Source organism: Anas acuta, chromosome 4 (genome assembly GCF_963932015.1).
Source record: "Anas acuta chromosome 4, bAnaAcu1.1, whole genome shotgun sequence".
Classification (NCBI taxonomy): Eukaryota; Metazoa; Chordata; class Aves; order Anseriformes; family Anatidae; genus Anas; species Anas acuta.
This window is the reverse complement of record NC_088982.1, coordinates 2,301,403-2,326,593: the sequence shown is the minus strand read 5'-3', so window position 1 is coordinate 2,326,593 and position 25,191 is coordinate 2,301,403. Positions and strand designations below refer to the sequence as shown.

The window sequence follows — 25,191 nt, the reverse complement described above, 5'->3', positions numbered from 1 at the left end:
AGTGTAGCAGCCCTAAGAAACTCAAAGCAAGGAGGCGGAGGCATTCACCAACTTGCCTAAAAAGTCTGATGAGCAAAGTAAGCAAAACTTCAAGGCCAAGCAGCCCTGCCAAAGACGCTGTTGAGCCCTACATGGTGTAAAAGACCTAAAAACCAGGCTTGCTGTCTCCAGGAAAGACGCCAGGATACACAGCAAGGACCTGACAGCCAGCATCCCCTGTCCTCTGTGAGGGACAGAAGTGATGTTGGCCAGCTCAGCTGGCCACGTGCATCTGCTGGTTTTGGTTGTGAGAGCGTGAGAGGGTATCATTGATTTTCTGTGGGGTTTTGTGAATTGTAATCCCCTTCCCCTTCCATAAGATCGCACACTGGGCTTTGTTACATTGATTTGTGATCAATGTTCTGTATTGTGTTTCTGCTCTGTGTCCTCGTGCACAGTTCACCCTGTTTCTTGTCTTTCTTTCTGTTCCTTTCATATTTATGCTTGGAACATCCTCCATGGGGTTCTCACTGCTGCCTCCCTCCAGCCCTTTTGTAGTCTTACAACAAGGTAGAGATAAGGATCTCTTTCACAAATGGGAAAAAGAAGTTCCAAGTTCTGTGTTTTCACGGTGTCACAGCATGACGTGAACACTTGTGGCCCTTACCGATGTCTGAATATCAAATTGTATAATTTCACTTTGGTGTGAATAATTGGACTTTGAAGTTTTCCTGGTCAGAAAAACTTCAGAGGGAGCAGTATTTGTCTCCATATGACAGTCACGCAGGTGGGTTAAGGTGCTGTATATCATTTTTTCCAGCTGTAAACATTTGCCCAATGTTTTTAATAAGCAGGAATGGCCTGTTGCAATAACTCAAACCTGGAGTCACGCTGCAGCTATTTTATTTACTCTTTTTGCTTATTAAATAGTTTATTTCCTCACCAGAAAGGGTATTTCTAAATAAGTGCCTAAAATACAGTCTGAGTCACCTTTTATTTCATGTCAGGAAAAGGAAGAGATTGGGAAAATCTGAAAATTATTTCTAACGAAATAGACATAAGCACTCTGGGTTTTAAACCTGTTGACGCAGTGGGGCTTAGCTTATAGCTTTCGAACTTAATTTAGGTTTCTGTGTGTTGTGTCCAAGCTCTTACTCTGGTCAATGCAGGTGATAGACACCAAAGACCAGTTCCCAGACATCGGTGTCTACTTCAGAGTGAGGCACGTAGCTCTCAGCAGTCATTCATTTGACCACATCCCATGAGTTGAGCGAAGAAGATGACCAGGTCAGTCAAATAAAGAACAGGGGAACTGAGACTAGAAGGAGTCTATAGGGCCAGTGCCATGCTTCATCCCTGGTCCCACTTGTAGGTACAATCTGCTTGGACATCCCTGCCATCAGAGTAGGTTGTTCTCATACCTGAAATTAGTACAAGGAGAAAAACTTCAAAATAAGGGTCAAGAAAACATTATTTTCCACTCCAATTTCATCATGACCCTCGGGATTTTTGGTGTGTTTACTCAAAACTCCAGCTTTTAGACTTGCATGATGACTTTTTCCCTTTAATTAAGAGTATGCCCTTAGTGAAAAAAGCATGGAAGGGCTTGCAAATCTGAGCCCTAAAAAGCTCAATAAAAAAAAATAAATAAAAAATCAGGAATATATTGATGCTTGCTTTCCAATAAGACCTCAAAACTGTAGTTAAACTGATCCCACGACAGTGGTAGCTACCATGGTTTTTATAGGATGTCGGGTTGGTTGTGCTAGAGAGTAAGTAGATTTAAAAAAAAAATAGACATGAAAGAAAAAATATCACCTGCCGCAAATAAATAAGGCGGGCTGTGGCTTGTTAAACCTTGCTGCTATCTTCAGCAGAAAGATAATGTCATTAGTCCCTAGATCGGGTCTGTTGGTTTGCTGCTGGCTGCAGATAGCTGCTTGGCAGAGGCCGTCGGCGCAAACCCTGTGCGTGCAGTAATAAGAGGCATTCAGCCAGGCTGGTCTTGCCTCGCATCATTATATGGTCAATCCCTTCAGCATTTTGTGTTTGCTCCAATTATTCGGAGCTTTAATGCGTTGAGTAGTCGAAAATGGGTCCTACAACTCTCCAGCACATTAAAAGTTTCTTTTGGATAGCACTTAAATAGCTTCCAATTTATCAAAATAATTTGGGATGTGTTTCTAGTAATCACTGCAGTGCTTTCTGAAATTATTTAACGACCTATATGTGTTAAAGCATATTAGTATTCGAGCTGCTGTATATTTTGGCATTTAAAACTGCCATTTTTACTAGCAGCTCTGATGTTGATAAACATTGTAGGAGAGTTTAATAATTGGGCCCTAATATGCCAGATGGATTTTCTTCTCTCTTAGTGAGAACGCATCAGAGCATAGTGCTGATGAAGTTTTTCCAGCCGTTTAAAAATGCAAGTGTGCTTGTTTGGAGACTTTTACGGGTACCTGGAGTGGAGGGAGTATCCTTTCTGCTATGGAAAGGAGCTTAAGAATGAGGTATGAAACCAGACAGGGTGGTTAAGTTCACATTTCTGTACCAGGGTGGAAATAACCTGTGGCATAAAGAGAGTGGGAGGCTTATCAGCAAACGATGAATGCATTTGTTGAGGCCAACTGACGGGAGATTACTTACAACCATCACTCATTTATTATACTTAAGTAATTCTTAATTATTTATTAAATTAATAAGCTATTTATCAAATTGAAAATTATCCATAAGATGCTAACGTAATTTCTCCCTTGATTGCAGCATAAATGCTGCGTAAGGGATATTTATAGCTCTCTAGGCCAATGAAAGCTGAATTTGGCTGAATCCAACCCATATGATTTCAAATTTCAGCCCATCTGAGTTTTAAATTTCCCTGGGATGAAAAGAAAAAATCTCAGAGAGTCTTAGCTGTCTCTAGAGGGCTCCTTTTCCTTCCAATCTGGTTTCACATCAGAGTTTTTTGGTGTCATCTTTTTAGGTTGCTGAATATGCTGCTTGGCCTCTTACCTGGTATTTGCAGGGGTGCCTACAGACTGCACTGGGATGTAACGAGCCCAAGAACATTTCTGTCCCCTTTACCTTTTTTTTTCAGAGCCACGGATGAGGAGAAACGATACAAAAGCGTTGTTTGAGATGGGAGGAGATGTAGGGAGAAGACTTGAATGAGCAGTGAATTGCAGGGATGAAGGAGGCTCTTGGTAGGCAGTTATTTTTGGAGAAGAAAGAAACAGAAGAAGGTAAAGCAAGTCCTGCAGCAAGGTTTATTTTAAAGCCATTTTTAAACAGATCTATATTCATAGCTGGTAGAGAGAGCGTTGAGGCTCTCCAAGAGAAAGGAGGGCACAGCACGGCGTTGGGCTGGGACTGCCAACTGTAGGCTTCCACTCCAAATCATTTTCCAACACAGCTCTCGTTCCACCCAGCTGTTTCCATCCACTCCTTCCATATTTACACAGTCGCCTTCAGAGAGAAGGTCTGGAAAAAAAGCTGGTTTCAAGCTACTGACAAGAGGACGGCTCTTTTTAACTTCTTTCTTGATGGGTTAGGCTGAGAAAAGGCAGCAGATAGATCTTGACTTGCCTCTACCCCTGGGGTCCTTCCAGCAGATGATGTAGTGCAGCGGGGCGAGCAGGCGCTGCGCTTTATTTCTTCCCGAGTGTTGCCAAGGGGAGGTTGTGCAAGGGGGGAAATATATTTCCGTAGTGCTTTTATGGCTTTTGTGGGTATTTGCTGCCTCCTTGTGACAGTACAAAGATGCATGGTGCAGTTCCTCTGAAATACAGGCCACTGTGGTGAGCATTTTAGGAGGAGTATTTATTGGTCGTTAATTGTTAATTCCTCTCTGTGCTTTCTTCAGAAAGTCTTGGCTGGGATGCCAGAAGCAAGGCAAGTGGCAAACCAGTGAAAGACTCTGGCATTTGTCTGGAAGTACACATTTCCTAAAGGGAATTGAATATGAGGATAAAGACAATCCTCTTAATTCTCCACTCCCTGGCTTTCTTCTCCAAGGGAATAAATTAATATGGAGAGAGAGGTGTGTTTACAGCTTGTTGAGGTCACATTTCTCCTAAAGAAGAGCTCAGTAGGTTTTGAAGTGTATCTTCAGTTTGGTGTGCCTGTTCCTGGCCTGATAGATGGAAGGGAATGGAGCCCGTACGTCTTGTAACAGCCACCCACAAAACGGTGGAGATCTCATTCACTGTGCTGCCTGTGCGTGGCACACAACAGCCCGGGTTTATTTGTATGCTCAGCCTCCTGAGAAACTCCTCCTGTGGGGTAAATCTGGCTGAAATGGGTCTTTATAGCACACTGGCAAAGCATCTGGCTCTGTTCCTCTGCCCTTTGGACTTCCATCTCATTTCCTCAAGTAAAGAGGTAGCAAGGAGGTAAAATGGGATACGCTGTGGCAGTAGCTGTTGTCTCTAAAATGTTTTATCCTGAAATGAAATCGTTGCTCGAGTCACGATGTGTTGCCCTTTGGTATCATGTTGGCAGCCTGTTGTGGGGCTCCTGCAGGTGCTCGAATATTGACGTTTTTGTGGCCAGATTAAACATGCAGCCAGGACGCTTCTCCCTCCTGCCTTGAAGATTTTGTTTTATCTCCCCCCTTCCCTTGCACGCCGGTGCTGAATTTTTTCTGCAAACAAAACAGACAAAAGACAAAAGGTTTAGCTTGTGGTCCTAGCTGCGCTAGCTTGGCTTGGATGCAGTTGGGATTTTCGTTCTGCGGGGAGCACTGGCTTTGGGCCTCAGAGATAAAGTAAACATTTCACCTTAGAAAGAGTTAGTCCCTTTGTGGAAAAGGGAGTTTATAAGAAGAGAAAAGCTTCCTGAAGCCATTGAGTCAGTGCCGTGGCGTTCATGCTGCGGGGAGCTAACGGGAGTCCCAAGACAAATGTGGGTACTCAAAAATTTTGTTAGTCCATCATTCACTTCTGCCTGTTGAAGTGTGGTATGAGTGGAAATCCATCTCATCTAAGTGTGACCTTGTCCAGGAGAGAAATACTATTTCCTGGTGGCGCAGCCAGTCTGCTCTTGCATTTAATGCAGCAGTAGGGAGCTTGAGGAAAGAAAAGGAAAGCTGAAGGTATGACATCCTTAATCATCAGTAATGCATGTTTGCTTCCTTACCGAAATAGCAATTAAAGATTTAATGTGTGTGCTTTAGTGGATGGCACATTGTTCTTTACTACAAAGCTCGACAGTAATCCAGTGCCTCTCAAAAGGGAAAATAAAATAATCATTGAAAGTGCTTGTCTAAACTGTTTGTATTTGCAGAAAAATGACCATGCTTTTACAGTGAACAAATGTCAGATTTTAATATTTAGATAAAGTGTGAGGGAAGTGATTTGGAATATGCGTCTCGAAATGAAAAAGGCCAAACTAATCTCTCCATGATCCTGCTTAAATTTATGAAGAAATAGGCACCGCAGGAGTCTTTAAAAGCTGTGCAGACATTTTAATGCTGAAAGTCGCACGAGTGCCAATTTTTTAATTTCACATAGTATATGATAGGAAGACGTACCTCTGTATATATCCAAGCCTGAAAAATAAAATCACAGCGCCTAAAATCACAGTGCCCCGTGAGCGCTCGGTGCCTGATCACACGCAGTTTTCATAATATATAGGCTATGGATAATGATATGTAATCAGGAACGGGCCCTCCTTTCTCATCTCAGGGAACAGCTCTTGCTGTCTGTCCTTTTTTAGTGATTAATAACTCTGCCAAGCCTCTGCACTGCTCTCTGCTAAAGAATTGGCCATCGGAGAGGGGGACTCCTGGTTGCGCGAAGGACGAGGCGCACGGCCCCTTGTAGCTCATCTAAGGCAAACACTTAGGAAAAGAAGGGGTGAAAATGGAAATGGAGGGATGAAATACCATCAGTCGTCATCAGTTGTGGTCTTTCAATCAAGGGCACATCCAGAGGAGGGCACTGGGGTTGCAGTAAATGGATAAGGGGGAGCACGCTGGAAGCCGCGGTGTCGTTCGGAAATAGGAGGCTTGGGGATCTGCGAACGGGATGGATGCTTGGAGGCAGAGCTTTGTTTTGTGTTGAAGGCAGGGAGCACTGAGTGGTCTTTTGGCTGTAGCAGACCTTCTGTGTCTGTGGTCTCCATTGGGAGCCCCAAAATGATGAGAGCTGAACCTCTCCGAGACACATGGTCGTTCCCGGTCATCCCCCTTTGGACACTCAGAGCACTGCAAGTGGCATAAATGGTGCACTTGGGGAAATAAATCATCTGTTCTGGTTAATCTTCCTATAAGCACACTCTCAAATATACATAAAGAGCATGAGGAAGAGACTTCTGGAGACTTTTTCTCTTCCCCATCAGCAGGGTACTTGAGAAGAGAGGCTTTTTGCTGGGGTACAGTCATACAAAAGGATAAATTTTAATCTAAGCCTGTGTGCCTTGAAGTTGCTTGTTAAGTATGCAGTCCGATAAGATCATAATTGTCAATAGTAGGTTTTTATTATTATGATAACTGCTTTTTGTTAAATCTGCTTTTTTGCATTTTCCCTAGAAGATGATAAACCTATTCATCCTTTTGTTCCTCTTTAGATTTAAGCAAAGCAATATAGATTTGGGGAAATCAAGAAATGCCTATAGTTCTGCAAGAGCCAGTTAAAAAGAATCCAACTACTATACACCTTATCTTATTTCTGCAATTTTGAAATGCAAAAAAAAAATCAATTTTCTCTGCCTCTTTCAAGGCTTTTCTTTTGTTGGGTTATCCTCTCGCTTTAAATATTGCCAAAGATAGTAAATACTGGCTCTTCCAAAACGATTAAATCTTCCTGCCTTGCTGTTCCGATTCCCTAGTGAGAATTGGTGGATGTCGTATAAGGAGGTCAAATAGGTAACTTTGGATCAATGTTTCTCTAAAAATAGATGTACATCGTTCCTCACCAGGTGTCATGAGCACTGAACTGTGCAAAGCATTTTGCACTGCTGTATTATCTTTCATCAAAGTACCTCTAAGTATTATGTGAACTTTTAGTCTAGTTTTTTGATTTGCTAGTTTTGCAGCTGCCGTTATGTTATGAACAAGGACAATAAGATATTTATTTTCTTCTCTCCTTTACAGTTGCTTCCTGTCTTTGCTCCTGGTGGCAGCTGTGGTTTGGAAGATTAAACAAAGTTGCTGGGCATCACGAAGAAGAGAGGTTAAAATGACAAATTTGAATGCTATCTCTTAAATGGCTTTTTTATAGTTCTCTTGTATTTTTTCGTATATGCATAGTATTAACCTTCAGTTAAGGATAAGCTCCACTAATCTGTAAATGCTTCTGTTTAGGCATTGATAATAGTGTACTTTCTATTACAGTTTCAGTGACAAATGATTCTATTTCCTGAATGTGCAATTTCTGTGAAGCACAAAAAATAGGGGTGAATACCCTCTGTTCCCAGAACTCAGGTTCTAGACAGTATAAATACAAAACCTCGGCAAATTAGGAGACTCTTTATTTAGATCTGTTTTCAAAAAAGAAATATCTGTTGCAGTGCTAACCGTATTAGTTCACGCATTCTTCTTTTCACCTAGCTGTGGACCAGCTTCCTAACTTTCATGTGTTTGCAGTGTATAACAAATTAATACTATAACCCCCCCCCAATATTGTTCTTCCTTGATCGTTCCTGGTGCATTTGGTGATTTTTTTTTCACCACCATTTCTCCTTCTCAGCCATCATTGCACATCACACCCTGAGCACTCAGGGTGATCAAGATACAACAGCCAACAAGTTGTGGCTCAGTAATGTAAAGAATGTGTCCTTTCTCATTTTTTAATCACAAATTCAGAAATGAATAGTAGAGCGAGCCATGTTTGTGGAGAAGCAAGCCCTGTGTGCTGCAAGGCAGATGACCGTAGCACATTCCCGGGGTTTTCACGCTGTGCCAGGCACTAAAACCATGTAAGGCAGAGCCCTGTATCATGTGCAAATAAAGCCAAGGTTAGGCTGGGCTGAGCGTGGCTGGGATTATTTTTAGCTTTGCCTTGTGCTGTTTTCTTGTATGCAAAATAAGAGTAGCTAGACTTTATTCAAGTGAGTCCATGTGCGATTTCCAAATGTGATTTTCTGTACCTTATCACCTAAGATGAGTTATCTTTCCCTAGGGGAGAAACACAACATACCCCCAAATCCAAATGCAAGAAGTGAGATCTTCCCATTCCCATAACTTTTCCTCCCAGTCGATCTGCTGGGATGAAGCTCTTGGCAGCTGCAAGCACCCATCTGCGCAACTCTTTTATTCAAGGGCATCTGATTCATACGTAGCAGTTGATCAAGAAGATTCTGAGGATTAATTTCTACAGAAATGAAGTCCTGTGCAAGTGCCCGTTTCTTGCATACCTTCAAGAATCTGTATCTGGTTTTACTTCCAGTGCAATAGTGGGAACAGCATAAAATAACTCAATCTGTGGTTCTCATTTCTTGTAAGAAAGCAGGATGATGGCTGATTATCTCTTCTCCCCTTCTTGCTCTTTCTGCTTCAGATAATTTTGCTCTTACTCGTGAACTAAACTGCATAATCTAACCAGTGTTTTCAAACAGATAACCCTTCATCTTGGAAATCATCTAAGTCTTCGAGGCTTTTTGTGTTCTCTGTAGGCAGATAAATTTTGACCACCATGCCTATTATTTTCTTTCTCACTCTTGGCAAGAAAGTAAGATGGAGTCAGCGTAATGTTTCCTGCTGGCTCCTGAGGTTAAATGTTATCAAGGAATGCATGAGAAAAATAGATGGAGAAATAAATACTGTGCTTTTGAGCTCGGTTAAGATATTTTTAGCAGTGGCCTAAATGAAAAATTCCTCTATAAATTACATGTACTTCAAGTATGATACATCTTTTAAGAAAAAAACCTGGAGTGCTAGCAGGGTACTGGCATGTTCTAGTTTATTTAAACTTGGTTTACATGTGTGGCTATTTGAGAGGCAGCTCATCAGTACGTTCTTTTCCTGGCAGATTCCTGTCTGGCACCACTGTCCGTCTTGCTCCTTCTTTACATCCAATCAATCTTATCTTGCAGTTCATAGGTCTCCCTTACTGCGTTCCTCTGTTGTTGGAAGTAGTTGTAAACTTGGGGAAACTCTTTTAAATTTTTACCATGTCATCGATTAAAGAAAATAATAAAGACTGCCTCCAGAAATGAAAGCCTGCTCAAAAGATCTTTTGACTTTTCGGTAGTATCTAAGATGATTTTATGTCTCACAGTGTTCTTTTCACACAGACTCTCAGTAAATCTCATCAAGGCTCCCTTTAAACACTAGTAGTTAAAATAACAATTAACAGCAGTTAGCTACACTGCAAGTTTTAAGCGTACACAAGTTTGCCACTCTGTTTAAGGATGGTCTTGAAGCACGTGATTTTTAGGTTTGCCATTTCTCCTTCATTTGGAAGCGCCTGCGTTCCTTGTTCTGTTTACCCTGACAAGAGCCTTGGGTTACAGAGTTTGCAGACTGGCATGGGGAAAACAAATTTTGATAGAATCATTGAATGGTTTGGGTTGGAAGGGACCTTAAAGACCATCCAGTTCCAACACCCTGCCATGGGCAGGGACCGCTGCCCCCAGCCCCATCCATCCTGGCCTTGGGCACTTCCAGGGATGTTGCAGCCACAACTCCTTGGGGCAGGGCCTCACCGTCCTCATAGCAAAGAATTTCTTCCTAATGTCTAACCTAAAACTGAGCTTTTTAAATTTAAAATCATCCCCCCTTGTCCTATCACTCTCTGCCTGTGTAAAAAGTTGCTCTTCATCTTTTTTATGAGCCCCTGTAAGTACTGAAAGTGCCACATCCACCCATCTCTTGATCGACTGGGCACTCCACCGCTTCCCTGGGCAGCCCCTTCCAGTGCTCGATCACCCTCCCCATGAAGAAATTCCTCGCAATGTCCCATCTAAACCTCCCCTGGTGCAACTTGAGGGAGTTCCCTTGTGCCCAATTACTTGTCACCTGAGAAAAGAGACCAACACCCTCCTTGCTGCAAACTCCTTCCAGGTTGTTGTAGAGAGTGTTGCGATGAGGTCTCTTCTCAGTTTTCTGTTCCCCAGACTAAACAGCCCCAATTCTTCCAGCTGAGCCTCATATGTCATGTTTTTAGTCCCTTCACAAGCTTCATTGCTTTTCTCTCCACACACCTGAGCAACTCAACGTCCTTCTTGTACAGCGGAGCCCAAAACTGAACCGTGGAACTCGAGGTGTGGTCTCAGGAGTGCCATGTACAAGGGGAAGGGGACAAGCACTAGCCAACTCTCATCTAGCACCCCCAGGTCCTTTTCTCCCAGGTAACTTTCCAGCCACTCTTCCCTGACCCTGTGCTGCTGCATGGGGTGGTTAGGACCCAAGCTGAACGTCGTGCACTTGGACTCAGCCCACCTAAGAATCCTTTCCAGAACCCTCTGCAGATCCTTCCAACTCTCAAGCAGATCTATGCTCCTGGCCAACTTCATATCTTCTGAGAACTCGGTAAGGGTGCACTCGATTCTCTCATCCGGATCATTGATAGAAACGTGAAACAAAACTGTTCCCAAAAAATGAGCCCTGGGAAAAGCTGCTGGTGAGCAGCCCCCAGCTGGACTGGACCCCAATTTCTGTGACTCTTTGAGCCTGGCCAGTGCTTCACCCAACAAACAGCACATCTGTCCAAGCCCCGTGCAGGACAACGCAGTGGGAAACGGCATCAAATGCTTTATTAAAACCCACAAGGACAACATCCTTAGCCTTCCTCTCTTCTATTCAGCTGGTCATCTTGTCATAGAAGGAGATCGGGCTACTCAGGCAGCACCTGCCCTTCATAAATCCGTGCTGGCTGCTTCTGATTGCTCAATTGTTCTGTATGTGCTGCATGGTGCACTGCAGCCCTGGCAGGAAATAGTTCTCCAATTTTGACTATATTTTTAGAAGTGGTCAAGTTACGTATACCCGTCTCCCATGGCTTGTGCCATAGTAATTTTGTGCGGCTTCTCTAATCTTAACCCTAAAGGAAGTAGAATATAATGAAATCTGAAGGTAATTCCCAACTATCAATCACTTCTGCTTCCAATATAAACATCGCTCGTGCCCAACTTCTTATCATAGTGCTGGGTGAAAAGTAGATAACTGAAGCTTAATCCAAGACATATATAGGGAAAAAAAAAATAAAAAAGTATTTTGAAAGATGTAGTGGCCAAAATTAGTCCTGCAGTATTGCTTGGCAAATATGCTGGGAGAAGTCATACAGCTGTCTATGAGGTTAGTGGAACAGGGCAGGGAAAATTTATATCAGCATCATTTGGTTGCAACTACATTTGTGCTATTCCCTCCTGAGAAAGCGATGTGCTACAAATCCAGAATCTGCTACAGGATCTTATGAAATATATAAGATCATCCTTACTTCTTTTTCTTTTTTTTTCTTTTCTTTCAGCAGCTAATCCTCTTTGACCAGCTGCTTGCACATGTCAGTGCTGATGTTCCTCAACCTCACGGCTGAAAGGTCTTTTGGGTGGGCAAACATAGCGTAGCAAATGCATAGTTCTGGGAAAATGAGTTTGGAGCACTGAGCAAAAGTTCAGGTCTTGGAGAGTATAAAACCTGACCTGAAGTTAAAATGGGAACAAATTGTGTCTTATCAGGCAGGGAGGAGATGGGATAGTAAATTGTGCTCCAGTGAGCACCAAGTTTAAATATCTTCAGACATCTTAAAGAGGGAGAATGGAAATAAAAAGGCAGCTTTTATAGGAGGCTTAGGATGAAGTGAATGACATTAGGAAATAAGGATAGGATACCTTTCTATTTTGTCTCTGGAAAATTATATGTTAAATGTATCAAGGTGTTCACAGAGAATAATGCACAAAGTACGAGTGCAGCATTAGAAATTGAACATGCCCATCTGCTCTCTTGAATTTTCCGCCTATTGTTTCATCTTAGCAGCCAAATCTTATTCTCTTCACCCTCAGGCTGTTTACTGCTCCTCCACTTTGGGCAAGAAATAGCTCCTGTTAACATTTCCAGCGAAAGGAGCGTGGAGAGCAACTTGGCCAACCCAGCACAGCTGTCGGCGTGAGGGTCAGCTCTGCAGTTCTTCACGTCCCCCTGGGATGTGGTGGGAGCATCAACACCAAGCACACACAGAGACAACTCAATTTAGCTGCCTAGAGCTCAATTCCATCTTTAATGTACATAAAATACCCTACATTTTGCCTCCTTTCTTGCCAGGACTATCCAGGACTGAATGTTTTTATTGTGTCCACTACTCGACTTATTCAGGATGGGTTTGTATATTGATTTACTGCAGGGATTATCCTTTTTCCTGACCTCCTTCCTGAAACTTTTTGCACCCCAAGTGTCTTCAAAATGTAGCAGTGCTTCTGTTTTCACTAGCATCCTCTGCTGTAACATCTGTGAACACTGACTGCCATTTAGGCAGACTGATTTCTGTATGCGTTTTCACAGCTAAGACTTTCCAGAGGATGTGCGCTGTGTGTTATTTATTGTCCTGCCTCTGTTGCAGTCTGCTTCCAGCTCTCATCTGTTAGCATTTCATTCATCTCGTGTCTTGTCTTGTAGAGTGTGATTTAGGGTATCCGTTGTCAAAGAAAAGGATTCAGGACTGGAATATTTTCAAACTGTAACTGGAAATCAGGATCTTCATCACTGCCTAGACTCCCTGATATCAGCCCCGTGCTGGAACATAAAAAGGTCAGGCTATAAATATGCCTGCGTTGGGCAGTGGGCCATCACAGGCACTTTGTAGGGCATGTGAGAAACAAAATGTGCTGGCGATGAACTTTGCTGCTGTGTTCATCGAGCTCCCGGCAGCCGTTTGACTTGTGGACCGTCTTGTTCGATAGCACCGACAGTGCTGCTCAGTGTCTGTCAGCTCGGAATAACGCATGAAGTCGGCGGTGGGGGCTGTAGATGAAACACAGATTGGAGGAGTGAGGAATCACGACAAGCAGATAACTTCTGCGGAGGTCTAGATTGTGTGGTCAGCACGCTCGGATGTCTTATTACGGCGTCAAATGGAAACTCTGTGTGCAATATCTCTTTTTCAACAGTTGCAGGAGATTTGCTTCCCAGATTATCAGTATCCTGGAAAATAGGCTGAGATGATGGTGGTGGTGGTGATTTAACAGCTGCGTGTAAGTCCCCAGTTCCTGCATTTATAAGTAAAGTAATAAACTAGGATCATATTGCTATTTTCTGGAGCTGGTTGTTAGTGTAGCGTGTCCACTCTGGTTTCGGCGATAGCCTGGGTGTTGCAGATGGTTTGGAAAAACACTGCAAGATTCATTTGTTATCTGAAAGATAAGTGAGAGACTAAAGTGTCAGAAATTACTCATTCTGTCCAAGGGAAAACATATTGAGATTTGATGATGCGAGTGTCTGTGAAAAAGAATCATGGAAGAATCACAACGGGACGAGGCTCTACTAAAATATCAGCCGAAGGCACAACACACAGTTTTTGAAACTGGGGCTAAAAAAGTTGAAAGCTGCTTTGTTTTTCTACTGGTTTTAGTGGCAAGAGTAGCAACGCCAGCCGTTTGTTTTGTCTGAAATCAGACTGTGAGTGCTGTTGGAAGGAGCGTTTCTGGGTCAATCCAAATCATGTGGTTGTGGAAACCACGTGGTGACATTCGGCGGCTCGTCCTACCCAGGAGGTCAGATGAAATAATCGTAGCTCTTTCCGCTACCCCCGAATTTAAAATCTATGAATGGGGACCAACTCGTGGAGCCTGTAGGCTTTTTCCAAAATACTGAGTGCTCTCTGCAGCGATCTGTGCGTCTTTGGCCACCGACTGAAGGAAATTACAGCAGAGAGAAGAGATGCCCTGAAGAGGAAAACCAGCCCTAAATATTAATGTGGATAAGAGATTCTGGCTTAGGGGGAATTGGATGGTCTGGTTTTGTTTAAACGTGCTGTTGTCACTTCTGTGCCTGAGCTCGTGTCTGGCTGAACTTGCAGATGGCCAGATTTGGAGCTTTAATTTGTCTGCATTGGATGCCACCGTGTCACAAAGACAAGCACCCAGCCCAACACTTCTCACGTAGGCTTCTTAGGTGTTGCTGCTAGAGAATTAAAAAAGAAGCTGGAGTTGTTTTTCGTATGCCCTAAAAAGAGCTGGTGGACAGGATTTGGGATGGTGGTGTGATAGCTTAGCTTCAGGAGGGCTCAGCATCATTAAAAAACAAACAAAAAAAACACAAAACAATTGTATGTATATCGAATCTGTTGTCATTTCAGACTCCGAGGTCTGTCTCTGATGATAGGAATCAGTGGTACAGGTATCTAATTTAGCGATTTGGGAAACTCGGGGAGAGAAGCAGTGTCGTGTAATTATGCTGGAAGAGCTTGAGTCAATCAAAGGTGTGCTCTGCTATTGTGTAATTATCTGGTGTTGGTGTATATCCCAGTCTGCACGGACTACATGCTTTTGGTCTTTTCGGCAGAAATGATATCTTATTCTTATTAAAGGTCAGCTTTTCTGTGCCCTCCTACTGGGCATGATTATGATAAATAACTTACTTATCTTAATCAGCCCTGGATTAAATATGTTCTGTTATTTCAGCATGAGGCAACTTCCCAGCAGCTTTGCTTTCTGGTTTGTTAGAGTTTTGAAGTGTGGAAATGCCTGTTGAGAAGCATTTGAACATTAATTCTCTCCTCCTCTCTCTTTCAACATAGCCTGCAAAGTCAGTTACAAAACTAATTAGCTAACATTAATATGTGCACTGCTCTAGGGGCTTAAAAACTTAATTTTCAGTGATGATGGAAGTGTCAAAGAAAATTGTTTGTTTGTTGACTTACATGGTAGTTAATGTAATTGTAGCTAAACGCTGTAAATCACTTACTTTTGAAACAATGTGGTCCTCTTCGCAGAATATTTATTTCTTACATCTTTTGTGGCTTTGTTGATGCCCCTTTTTATTTTGTAGGTAGCTCCATTGATTTCTTCCCTTTCCCCCAAGGTTACCAAGGAATTGTAACATAAAGCAAAGGTTCCCACAATGGGATGCACACAAAATAATGTATTTTAAATAAGCATTACCTCTAAATAATGCATGAGCACAAGTTGGTACCAACTGCATAGAAATGCAGCTCTGTCCTGCTGTTGTTGCCACCAGGATTGACACCTTCTCCAAAGCCCCTTGGGAACCCCAGGAGGGGGAGATCCCCTTCGAATACGGGTTGTAGGAAGCCACAAGCTGTAATTTTGGGAGATGTCATTACAGGAGAGCTCTGGGACAGATTCTCAAGACAAGGTTTTCTAGGTTAGTCATGCAGCAGTGTCTGCAAATAGATAGTTAATTTGGGACAAATGGGAGAAGCCACTTTCTGAATTCAAATGAAGCCCCAGTTCCTGCATGTTTTGGATATCTGTAAGCACAAATGCCTGTCTGCCAGTCCAGCCAGTCTGCCCAGTATGCTTTGGAAGGAAGGGAGCACAGTCTGTCCTCTGACCTCAACAGAATCACCACGACTTGGGTTGGTGAGTTACGAGGTCAGAGTTAATAAGTCTCACTGGGAGAAATTTGGTACCCTTTGGTTACGTATCCTCAGCGTATGCAGCGAGACCTCTTGGTGTTTGATTAGATTGCGTTGTGCACATAGTGCAGAGCCTTGGAGGGAACGGGTAAGGGGACTGACTCAATCGAGCACCTTTGCAGAACTGATGCATTTTAAAAGATTGATTGGGAAGGAGGAGACAGCCTTGGTCTGCTTCTGTCACCCTCTCTTTAGCTGTGATCAGGAGGGGATGACCAGGGCTGCTAAATCCATGTTGGAGAATGGCACCTTCAGCATCCTGCATGGCAGAGCTGCACTTCTCAGCATGACATAGGAAAATCCCAAATATTTTTTTTTTCTGCCCTAAATTGTCCTTTTTCTTCTAAATGTCTTAAACAACAAGAGTACGAATCAGTTTCTCTCCTTATCTTCTTCATCTGTTTCCTCTCTCCATGATGCTGGAGCTGTTACTTCCTTAAGACTTACTGCTGGTTGTGAGGTCTCTGGGTTTCAGCCCACTGGACCATTTTATCTTTGCGATACAGATAGGATAACAGCTCAAAACACACTACGTATTTCAGGGTGCCCTGGCTTTTGAAGTTGGCTGTGGACAGCCTGGAGGATATGGCTGCTGATTGTGCTCGTTCATAACCAAGTGGAGCTTGATGTTTTCCATGGTGGGACTGAAATACGGTGGTAGAGATGCCTACGGTTCTGCAGTTGGTTATCATTGCTTTAGCTCTACAGCAGCATCCCAGATTCATTGAGGCTGTAGTATGAATTTTCAAAGGAGGATCCTTAGTTGTACTTTTGTCAGCAAGGTAAAGGACCACGTGGCTTGCTCTGCTGAAATACCTTCAGCAAAAGTGCCTCTGAAATCCAAGTGTTGCCTCCTCTGGATGCACGGAGTAGCTGTGCTGCTAAAACCAACAAGCTGTAGGTGCAGAAGGCTCAGAGTTTCAGAAATACTTGAAGGATTAGATCTACAAATTTGGGGAAAAAGAAAAAAATATATGAAAAAGACTATTGCTCTTTCCTGGATCCCAATTTTAAAGCCACCTCCTTCAACCACAGGCTGGAGTAACGGTGCCACGCGTTCTGCTGATACCTCTGCAGCATTTTGTCCTGTGTCCTGAATCCGTCCTGCCTGCTGGAAATCCTTCGCTTCCTTTCCCATGAGACCCTGCTTGCTTCGCCTTTCCTCTCCCTTAAACCAAGAGCTCATCTGTGCCCGTTGTTCTCTTTGCACACCCATGGTTTTTTTGTTGTGGAGCTTCTGGTTTTTTTCCTTTCTCATCTCGGTTGAAAATTGAGATGAAACTCGTGTAAAAACCCGCCTTCATTACAAGTTATAGATGGCTGGTTCGGATAGCTTTTAAAACCCGTTCTTTATAAGGAGCAAATAAAATCCCAAACCCATGCTTCTCTTCTGGAAAACCTGGCATCTTTTCAGCCTGACAATACCGGAGCCCGATCCTGAAAGGTACCAGAGCCCTGTGCTCATAAAAGAGGCTCCGCAGGGGGCAGTTGCTGAGATTGATGGTAGCAGGACGGTTATACAGAAACCAGGGACTGCTTTATTACTGTAAATAAAATGTTCAGGCTTTTCCTGTCAGAAAACACAGCACAGGTTATATTAGTCAATTAACCTGGTAACCCGGGTGGCTGTTTTTCTTTTGCATGAGCGGCCGTGCCGCTGCGCAGAGGGAATGGTTTTCCTGCGTCCTCGGGTGCAGTGCTCCCGTCAGTCACCCACTTCATCGTGGATTAACTCCATGGGTATGAACATAAATCGCTACTGGGATGAAACTCTTCTTTCCATGAAAAAAATCCACGCAGATGAAAGTTGTGCAGGTTCTCATTTGAAGTTTGTGCTTCCTTCAGTATTAAATGTCCACGGTGTGTTCCCGGACACGCTTTTTAATGTGTTTTTATTATAAGCCTGTCAAACGTTTCGCCTTTAAGATCCTCTTCAGACCAAGGTGATTAAAAATATTCCCAGGTTGTCCTATTAATTGTGTGATCTAGAAGCCAACGCTTTGCTGGAAGAGTATTCAGGTTAATTATTCTAAGACTCAGAAAGCAAATCATCAGGAATGGTGGTGCGCCGGGTTAGGGGGTATCTTGACATTACCTGCTGCTGATTTCTAATGACATTCTCCACATCTTGACTGGGGAAGTGCCACAATTTCTCCTTCGCAGCATAACAACACATTTTAATTAAAATTTTGATACACCAAACAAATATTGAAGGATATATTCGTGCATAGGTTAAACACGCACAGCGTATGCCTTGGGGGAAGGAGTGACATTCTGGTTCCAGAGCAATTATTTCTCAAATTTGTTCTTAATTTTCAGGGAATTGGTTTTGTAACATGGCTTGTGATGCACAAGAAAACGGTGTTAGGGAAAGGGTATTCTCCTGGAGGCTTTTGCTGGTTTGGTGACTGTCTGGACCTTTGGTTTTACCAGGTTTGGCCACCGTTGTGCTGAGCAGCAGCTGGCTTTGGGACAGCCCTGAAATGGATGACTTTCCTTCTCCAGTTCAGCAAATGCAAGCAGGAATATTGCTGTCAGCACTGCTTTTCCCATTGCTCACTCGGAGGCAGCTCAGCTTTCGCAGCCCTGCCCGGGGTTTTATTTCTTGACGCTACTGTCGACTTCAATAGGAGTCATGTTGCCAAATTGCACATTTGCCTTAGTAAACTGAACTTCCTTCAAAAGAGCTAATAGCTTGCAGTTCGTAAGTCTCCTGGACATCTTCATCAGGACAGCTTGTTCTTTGGTTTTATAGCTATTAAACAAAGCGCTTTATGATAGCTGAAGGGGACAATTGCAGGAACAACAACCCAGCAATCTGTTTCACACTTGCTTTAGTCTGCAATCTGCTGGTGTGCTTTAAATATTCGAAAACTCCTCGACTTCTTTTACCCAAGTGTGAGGTCCGCACAAGTTTGCTTGCAAATACTTAGTGCAGCTCCGTTTGTGTGAATTTCTTGTGTTTTTTTTTTTTCTTTTTGGTTGTGACAGTATCTACAATCTGTTCTGATGGGCTTTGCTTCTCTTGGTCTTCCAGAGACCGGTGTCCTCTTCTGCTGCGTGCAGTGCAGCATCCCTGGGTCACCGGGGGCACAGTGCCTTTGGTGGTGGTTTCTTTAGTGCTATAAATGATGGGTTAGGGCTCGAAGCATCAAATCAGCCAAGCTTAAAGGATGGTGGTAGCATAGAAGGCATTTGGGAGAGCCTCGAACCACCTTACAAATAGAACATAACTAATGCTGCTGCAGCTCTGTAGTAATGCTAATCGCATAACGCTGCTAACGACAGGTGGGATCAGGCACTTTGCTGTGCTTAAGGGTGAGACTGCTGGTTTTTACACGCTATACAAGGTATACATCTCTCCCCTTATTAAAAAGGGGCGCTGAGACACATTACACCCGCTGCTTCTGGGAATTAGGGTCATGGCTTCTGCCTCCAGTTACTGGTGGTGCAGCTCGCTGCTGGTGTCGAGGATTAGCAGCCGAAACCAAGCAGGAGTGTGTGTGTCCACAGCTCGGCTCCAGCTGAAATGCTGTTTCTAGTCCTATAGGAAACATTATTTTGCCTTCAAAAAAAAAGGGAGCTGCATCATAGTGCTTAAAACTGCTTAAGAGCACAATAAAAGATGTCTCGTGTCGTGGAGGCTTGCAGGGATTTGCTCAGGAAAACGTTTTCTGTTGGAATAAAACATTGCAGCAAGGACGTATTTGTCATTTGATGCATTTGCTGTGTTTAGAAAGGAAACAAACAGAAATAATTATTCAGTAGCCACCTGACAACATTTTGCCAGTGCTGTTAGGAAAAAAAAAGTCAGATCCTTTCTTACAGTTGTTACGGACTGCTGCTAGTTTAATTTTAAAATGGTTCCCACAAATCTTACGGAGTCCTCCTATGCCCCGGACAGGTGATGACAAACAGCTAGGGGATCACAGCTTGAAAAGGAATTAGCTGCTTTACGGTAACTTAAGTGGATGGGTTTTCCTTTGCAAGCAAGTCAGGCTAAGACAGTGCTGTACAGCTCTACTTGCAATGACTTGTTAAACTGTAGTAACGTGAATATTTACAATTACCTGTACCCTTCATCCTGTTAAAACACCGGGAGGTTATTTTCCCGTGTTCACTGATATCCCTTTGCGTTGGGCAGAACCTCTCCGATGCGTGGTTTTTCCTCTTTGTGTTGGAACAATAAACTAATAATATTATTTTTCTGTTTATCAAATTAGCAACTACTCCGTGAGATGCAACAGATGGCAAGTCGCCCCTTCGCCTCCATCAACGTTGCCTTAGAAACAGATGAAGAACCGCCAGATCTCATTGGGGGAAGCATAAAGGTGAGAGCTGGTGCTTTAGGGTGGTCCTCACCATAATTCATCGTGGGTCCTTGTTTTAAACTGTGGTTAATGCAATAATCCAAAAATCTCTATTTGCCAGGTATCTACGAGAAACTATAAGTCTCTGAGGGCCAACAGATCTCGTTTTCATTTGATTTGATACCTTCGGGTCTATGTTTACAACTTTTGGGCTGGTTTAGCTGAGAGCTATGCTGTTTGTAGGGTATGAGATTTTGTGTTTGCTTTGTTGGTTTTTATGCCTTGTAATAGAGAAGAATGCGGTTTTACACGGCAGAACATTTGGCTAGAAATAGCTATAGGTACTGCAAATAGAAAGCATTTTTCTGCGATCTCTCAAATCAAACAGGAATATAATCATGTCTGTGTACTGTAATAGTATCAACATATTTCTGGCTATAAATATATTTTCAAATACATCTTGTGATACATAAATAGGAGTGTGGAGAAATCATTGTCTAAAACCTGCCTGGCATGTTCTTAGTCACAGCACGTTGTATTTTTAGGAAACACGTGTTTAAAAGGAGACTAATAAATTAAAAGATCTTTTTTAATGTCATGCTTTCACTAGCAGGCTCATACTCAAAAAGGAAAAGTTAAGAACTTGAGAACATTGATATTTTTTTCTTCTGTCTAAAGTAGCTGTGGTATTTTATTCACACTTCAGTTCTTTGAAGTCTTCTTCATTAGTCCAGGCACAAAGTTTCTCACTTTCTGCTACTGTGGCAAGAAAGCAAGTTATTCTTTTCTATCAAAAATGTGTGCATTTCAAATATTTTAAAGCACCCAAAAACAATCTGACCCCAGAACCTCTGTTTGGTGGATATTCATATTTAAATCTTGGCCTTAGCATCAGGAAATGTCACAATTAAGGTCGCCCCTACAGCCTTAGCTCTTCTTTACATAAATGTGAATACAGTCTTTCATGGCAAGCTGCAGTACTTTTTTCCATCTGATTATTGAATGGAAGAGCAGAAGAGAAAGATTCTCAATACACTGTTGTAGTTTTGTTATTTGTCCTCGTTATTTATTGTATTTCATCCAAACCTGTCCCAAGCTTTGAATGATTCCTGTGACTGCCCCATATTTGAGTACTTCATGAACTAATCATCGCTACCTCTCTAAAGCTAAGGGTTTAGTGTCCCTGTTTTGTAGATAACTTCCACAGGTAGAGAAAACAAAGCAAAATTTGCAAAGGCACTCAGTAATTTGGGGTAATGGACTGACTGAGCAACTAAGCTGACCTGTGCCTGGGACTCCTTGGAGGCCCAGGGTGACCATACTCCTTGTTGGTGCTCATTTTACTCCTAATCATTCAGTTTTTATTTGTTTCTGTAACTTCTAATTTTGTTATGAGGTTGATAGGAATTGGGAATCATTGGCCTCTAACAGCTCACCAAGACTTTGAAATACACACGTGTAAAATTGGGCTGTTGCCCAATGTGTTATAGCCTTTTATTCACTGCTTCATTGAAGAAGCCATAGGATGTGTATGGATGTTTCTATTGGGATGGAGGCATAATTGTGTGCGTGTTTGTGGGGCTGGTGGTTTTGGGCTACAGTCTGTCTGGGCATTTCCCCTCCCCTTTTTCTGTTATTCACATTAATTTTGTAGAAATAAGCTAACTAAAAACACCACCCCTATAGGATCAGGCCAGAACAAAGCTGTCCTAAACTTTTTGATCTCTGACAAGTTTGTCTGTGCTCAAAGAACTGCAGAGAAGATGCTAAACTTTGGATCTCTGCTGTTCTGATGTGTGTTATTTTTCTTCTTGTTCAGCTGGCAGTGCTCGTTTCTTTTTCATATGAGCTTTTTGTTCCCTTGCTCCTCGGTACCTCTCTGCTTTTTATTTTCTTCTCAGTTTCTCCTTTGATTAGAGGAATACAAAAACCTCCTTTGAAGTGCATCGGCAGACAGGATTTCGTCTTTCTGGCACTAGCAGCTCTATTTCCTTGCATTCCCATGTCTGCCGTCATCGTCCATATCCCACTTGTCTGACCTCCTTGGGTTACTCAAGAAGGGATGGAGAAGCCAATTTTAAGCATAATAAGTAAGACTGTGGACAGATGGACATATGTCCCTTTTCAGACCCAGAAATTGTTACCAACTGCTAATTACCCTCTGTGCTGATAATTCAGCAAGGCGTGCAAATGCTTCTTAATCCATTGCAGACAAAAATGAAGCAGTCTAAATCAGGCAAATGGCACAAAGTGTCTGCAGCAACCAGGAGCCAAAGAGAGGACATGGGCTATTGTGCCAGCAGGTAACTCCATCTGCTGGAAGACCTACGTGCAGAATGAGGATGCTTTTCCATGACAAGGAGAGAAACTAATTTTATTTATTTATTTATATATTTTTTTTACTGATAGCTTGCAGAAGTTACGTAGGGGATGAAAGCATGTATGAAAGTCTGGAGTGTTTCAGCAAAGTTGAAGCTGAGAGGAGAGGAGGTGCAGGAGACGTGTAGGTTGTGAGCAGCATGGGGAACAGCCCCTCTGAGACTGCCTAACCTGCTGGATGCTGCATGTAAGTGAATTTTATTAGAAGTGAAAAAGCAATCTCGATATCTCCGAGGTCAACTTCAGTGGTTTTCTCTCATCCCTTTTCTGCCTGCATGTGAGAAAAACTTTTAGCAGGAGGGAGCTGCAGGAAGATGAGCTGGGTTGTTATAGAAATGTGGAACCGCATTTTTCTTTTCATTTTATCTGTCCTTTAATTATTAGCCAAGGAAGGAGTGAGAAGAAATGCTGTTAAGTTGTTGGACCATAAGTCGTTCTCCGGGTGCTCTGCCACTCGCTGTGTCAAACTTGGAGAGCTTTCGTTTTACACAAGAAATCCAGGCTGGCGTTATCAGGCACACATTGATGTTTTCCTTTCCCCGTGTGAATCAAAGCCTTTGGTTAATAATGAGTTTATTTGAGGGTTACAAAGTAGAATTGGAAAATGGGATGTCTTGTCTGCAAGAGATTAATTTCCTTTTCCATTGTACATAGCCAATTGGCAGCCAGTGTCAAGCTAGTTCCATCCTAAGCTAATGTTTTCCAGCTGGACAGTATTAGAACTGTGTTTTCAATTAGTATTTTTCCTGGGGTACTTAGAAGTAATAGAAAATGATTTACCTGCAGGGAAACTATTCATAATATAGTCTGCAGCTAGGCAACACGGAACTAGCTGCTTTGGTTTATTTCCCGCTCAACAAATACCCAGCGGATCACAAATCTACCACTAAATTTGCTTAGTTATTACAAAATCCATTGGCTTTTCTCTGCAGCTTTTCCTGCATTCGGAGGTGCTGCCTATCGTAATTTCTTCTATGAGTATTTAACATCCCTGGGTATCTAAGGCCAAATCTCGTAGCTCTGTGCAGTGATTTGTAGAAGACTGTTTTCCGTGAGAATTTGGAAAGTTTTTATTTTTTACAGTGAGTCCCAGGTATTTTTGAGTTGGTAACGGAATGAAGCTAAGACTTGCAGATTCCCAAGGAAAGCACATAACAGCGTAGCAAGCAAATGCTTAGCTTGAGCAAAACACCTGCAAGATCAACAAGAAAATTGTTTCATTAGGGAAGTTTATCCTTAAGTCAGACAGAATTGTCTTGGAAGCTTTCAGAGGCTTTGAAAAACACTCTCATAAAACAAAGCATTTGCCTGGTGGAGCTGAGCCTTGCTGTGCTGTGTTTAGGGATGCGACGTGCAAAGGCAGTGCTTAGAGATGATTATCTTTGCATCCACGATCGACAGGCTGTCCGCATTTGTAGGTACCTAAATGGAGAGAGGTGTCGGTGAGCAAAACCCCGCTGAAGTTCATTTAGCATGCTCTGTACCTTCGCGCGGGTGTGCATTTAATTCTGCTGTGCTGGGCTTCTGAAGGCAAAATAGCTTCACTGCAAGTCCTTAATCAGACATCAGCTCTGGCTGACTCCATAAAAATAGCAGAAATTTGATGGAAAATAGCATCTTTCTCCAGTAATTAGTTTGTTTTGTTACAGAAGAGTGTTGTTAAGTGGTTTAAAGACTGCCAGAAGGTCCCATCTGTTCAAGAAGTACAGAGACGTAGTGGTGGGCTGATTTAGGAGCAGGCAAGGGATACCACAGATTTATATCCTCAGCCTACTTGTATTTCACATCCGAGCTGTGCCCTTGTTAAACTCGTTTCACACTGCAGTGGGGTTGTAACCACCTGTAATGAGGAGCGGTGAGGAGTCCTGTGGCGAGTGCGATAGCCCTGGTGCCTCCGTGGTGAGGAGTGGAAAAAATAAAATAATAAAATATTGGATGTGGATAAAGCATCGTCCAGCTCCATCGCTGCTACACGGCACCTTTGTTTTTACTTGTAGCTCTGTTTCATGCAATGAGAGAAGCTTGGTGAAGAACAACTAAAGGCTCAGGAACCGGTGGGTTTTAGGGCTGTTATCCTCTGGTTGTTGCTCCTTTCCACCTCGCTTCCCATGTTTTTGACCCATTCTTTGTTCATCAAATTTAGTGACAGATCGGCTTCCCACCCCATTTCACTTATAAAATGAGCTGGGTTAACTTGAGCATGGTGAGCACGGAGCCTCCTGCTTTGCCAGGTCACCCAGATGAGCTGGGGAGTCCTTGGGCAAGCGGGCAGATATGGAAAAATGGCAGGCTTGGCAAATGCATGTGGGCTGGGAGGTAGGAGCAATCCTAACCAAAAACGACCGTGCTATTGAGTTGTGTCAAGGTAAGGACAGAGCAGGTTCAGATTTTCCAAAGCTGAAAGGGAGAGGTGGTTGTTTGAAGAGTCCCAAAAGGATAATGGTTGGAGAGAGGGGATGAAATTGAGGGGTGAAAATAAAAACTGGATGATCCTAAACTGATGTGTGCTGGAGGTGGTCGCCACACAGCCTTTGAATCCAGAAAGTTTGGTGGTGTTTCACCTGACCTGGCTAACGCGGGCTGTTCGGGCTTGGGAGCTTTGCCTTTGGAAATGCAATTTAACTTCTAATGTATTATTTCTGGGGTTTCTCACATTTGCTGGCTCTGGGAGCTTTTCCCTGCATTAAGGCTAAGCCGTTCAGAGCGTGTCAGCGTGTAGCTGTCTCCTTGTCTTTACAAAAGGACAAAAAAAAGCCCCAAAAGCACTTCCACTCATTACGCACGGTCCGTGTGCGGATCATGGGAGCCCTCCTGTTGCATCAGGGTGACAAGGGACACAAAGCAAGATGTGACATCCCAGCTCGTGCTTTATATTTGGCATTAATCCTGCCTGTGCCTGCTAATTCAGAGCAAAGTGTAGGATCCCCTTGGAACAAGAGGCTCGGAGTCACCAGCGGTGGGCAGGGAGGTGTGCAAGAAGGATTGGCTGCACC

The 25,191-nt window shown here is 43.0% G+C and overlaps 1 protein-coding gene across 3 annotated transcripts in view; it reads left to right on the top strand.

Annotated features, from left to right (window-relative positions):
- Positions 1-25,191, top strand: part of ATRN (attractin) — a 145,190-nt gene that overhangs the window by 106,652 nt on the left and 13,347 nt on the right. The window contains exons 26-28 of one of the 3 annotated variants that reach the window (XM_068679535.1): positions 7,073-7,151; positions 19,733-19,840; positions 19,941-20,219. In XM_068679535.1, coding sequence (XP_068535636.1) covers positions 7,073-7,151; positions 19,733-19,840; positions 19,941-20,000 — 247 coding nt within the window. In that variant the 3' untranslated portion in view covers positions 20,001-20,219. Of the gene's footprint in view, positions 1-7,072; positions 7,152-8,099; positions 9,138-19,732; positions 19,841-19,940; positions 20,220-25,191 lie in introns of those variants that run through there. The other 2 variants (XM_068679533.1, XM_068679534.1) reach the window with 2 other exon arrangements.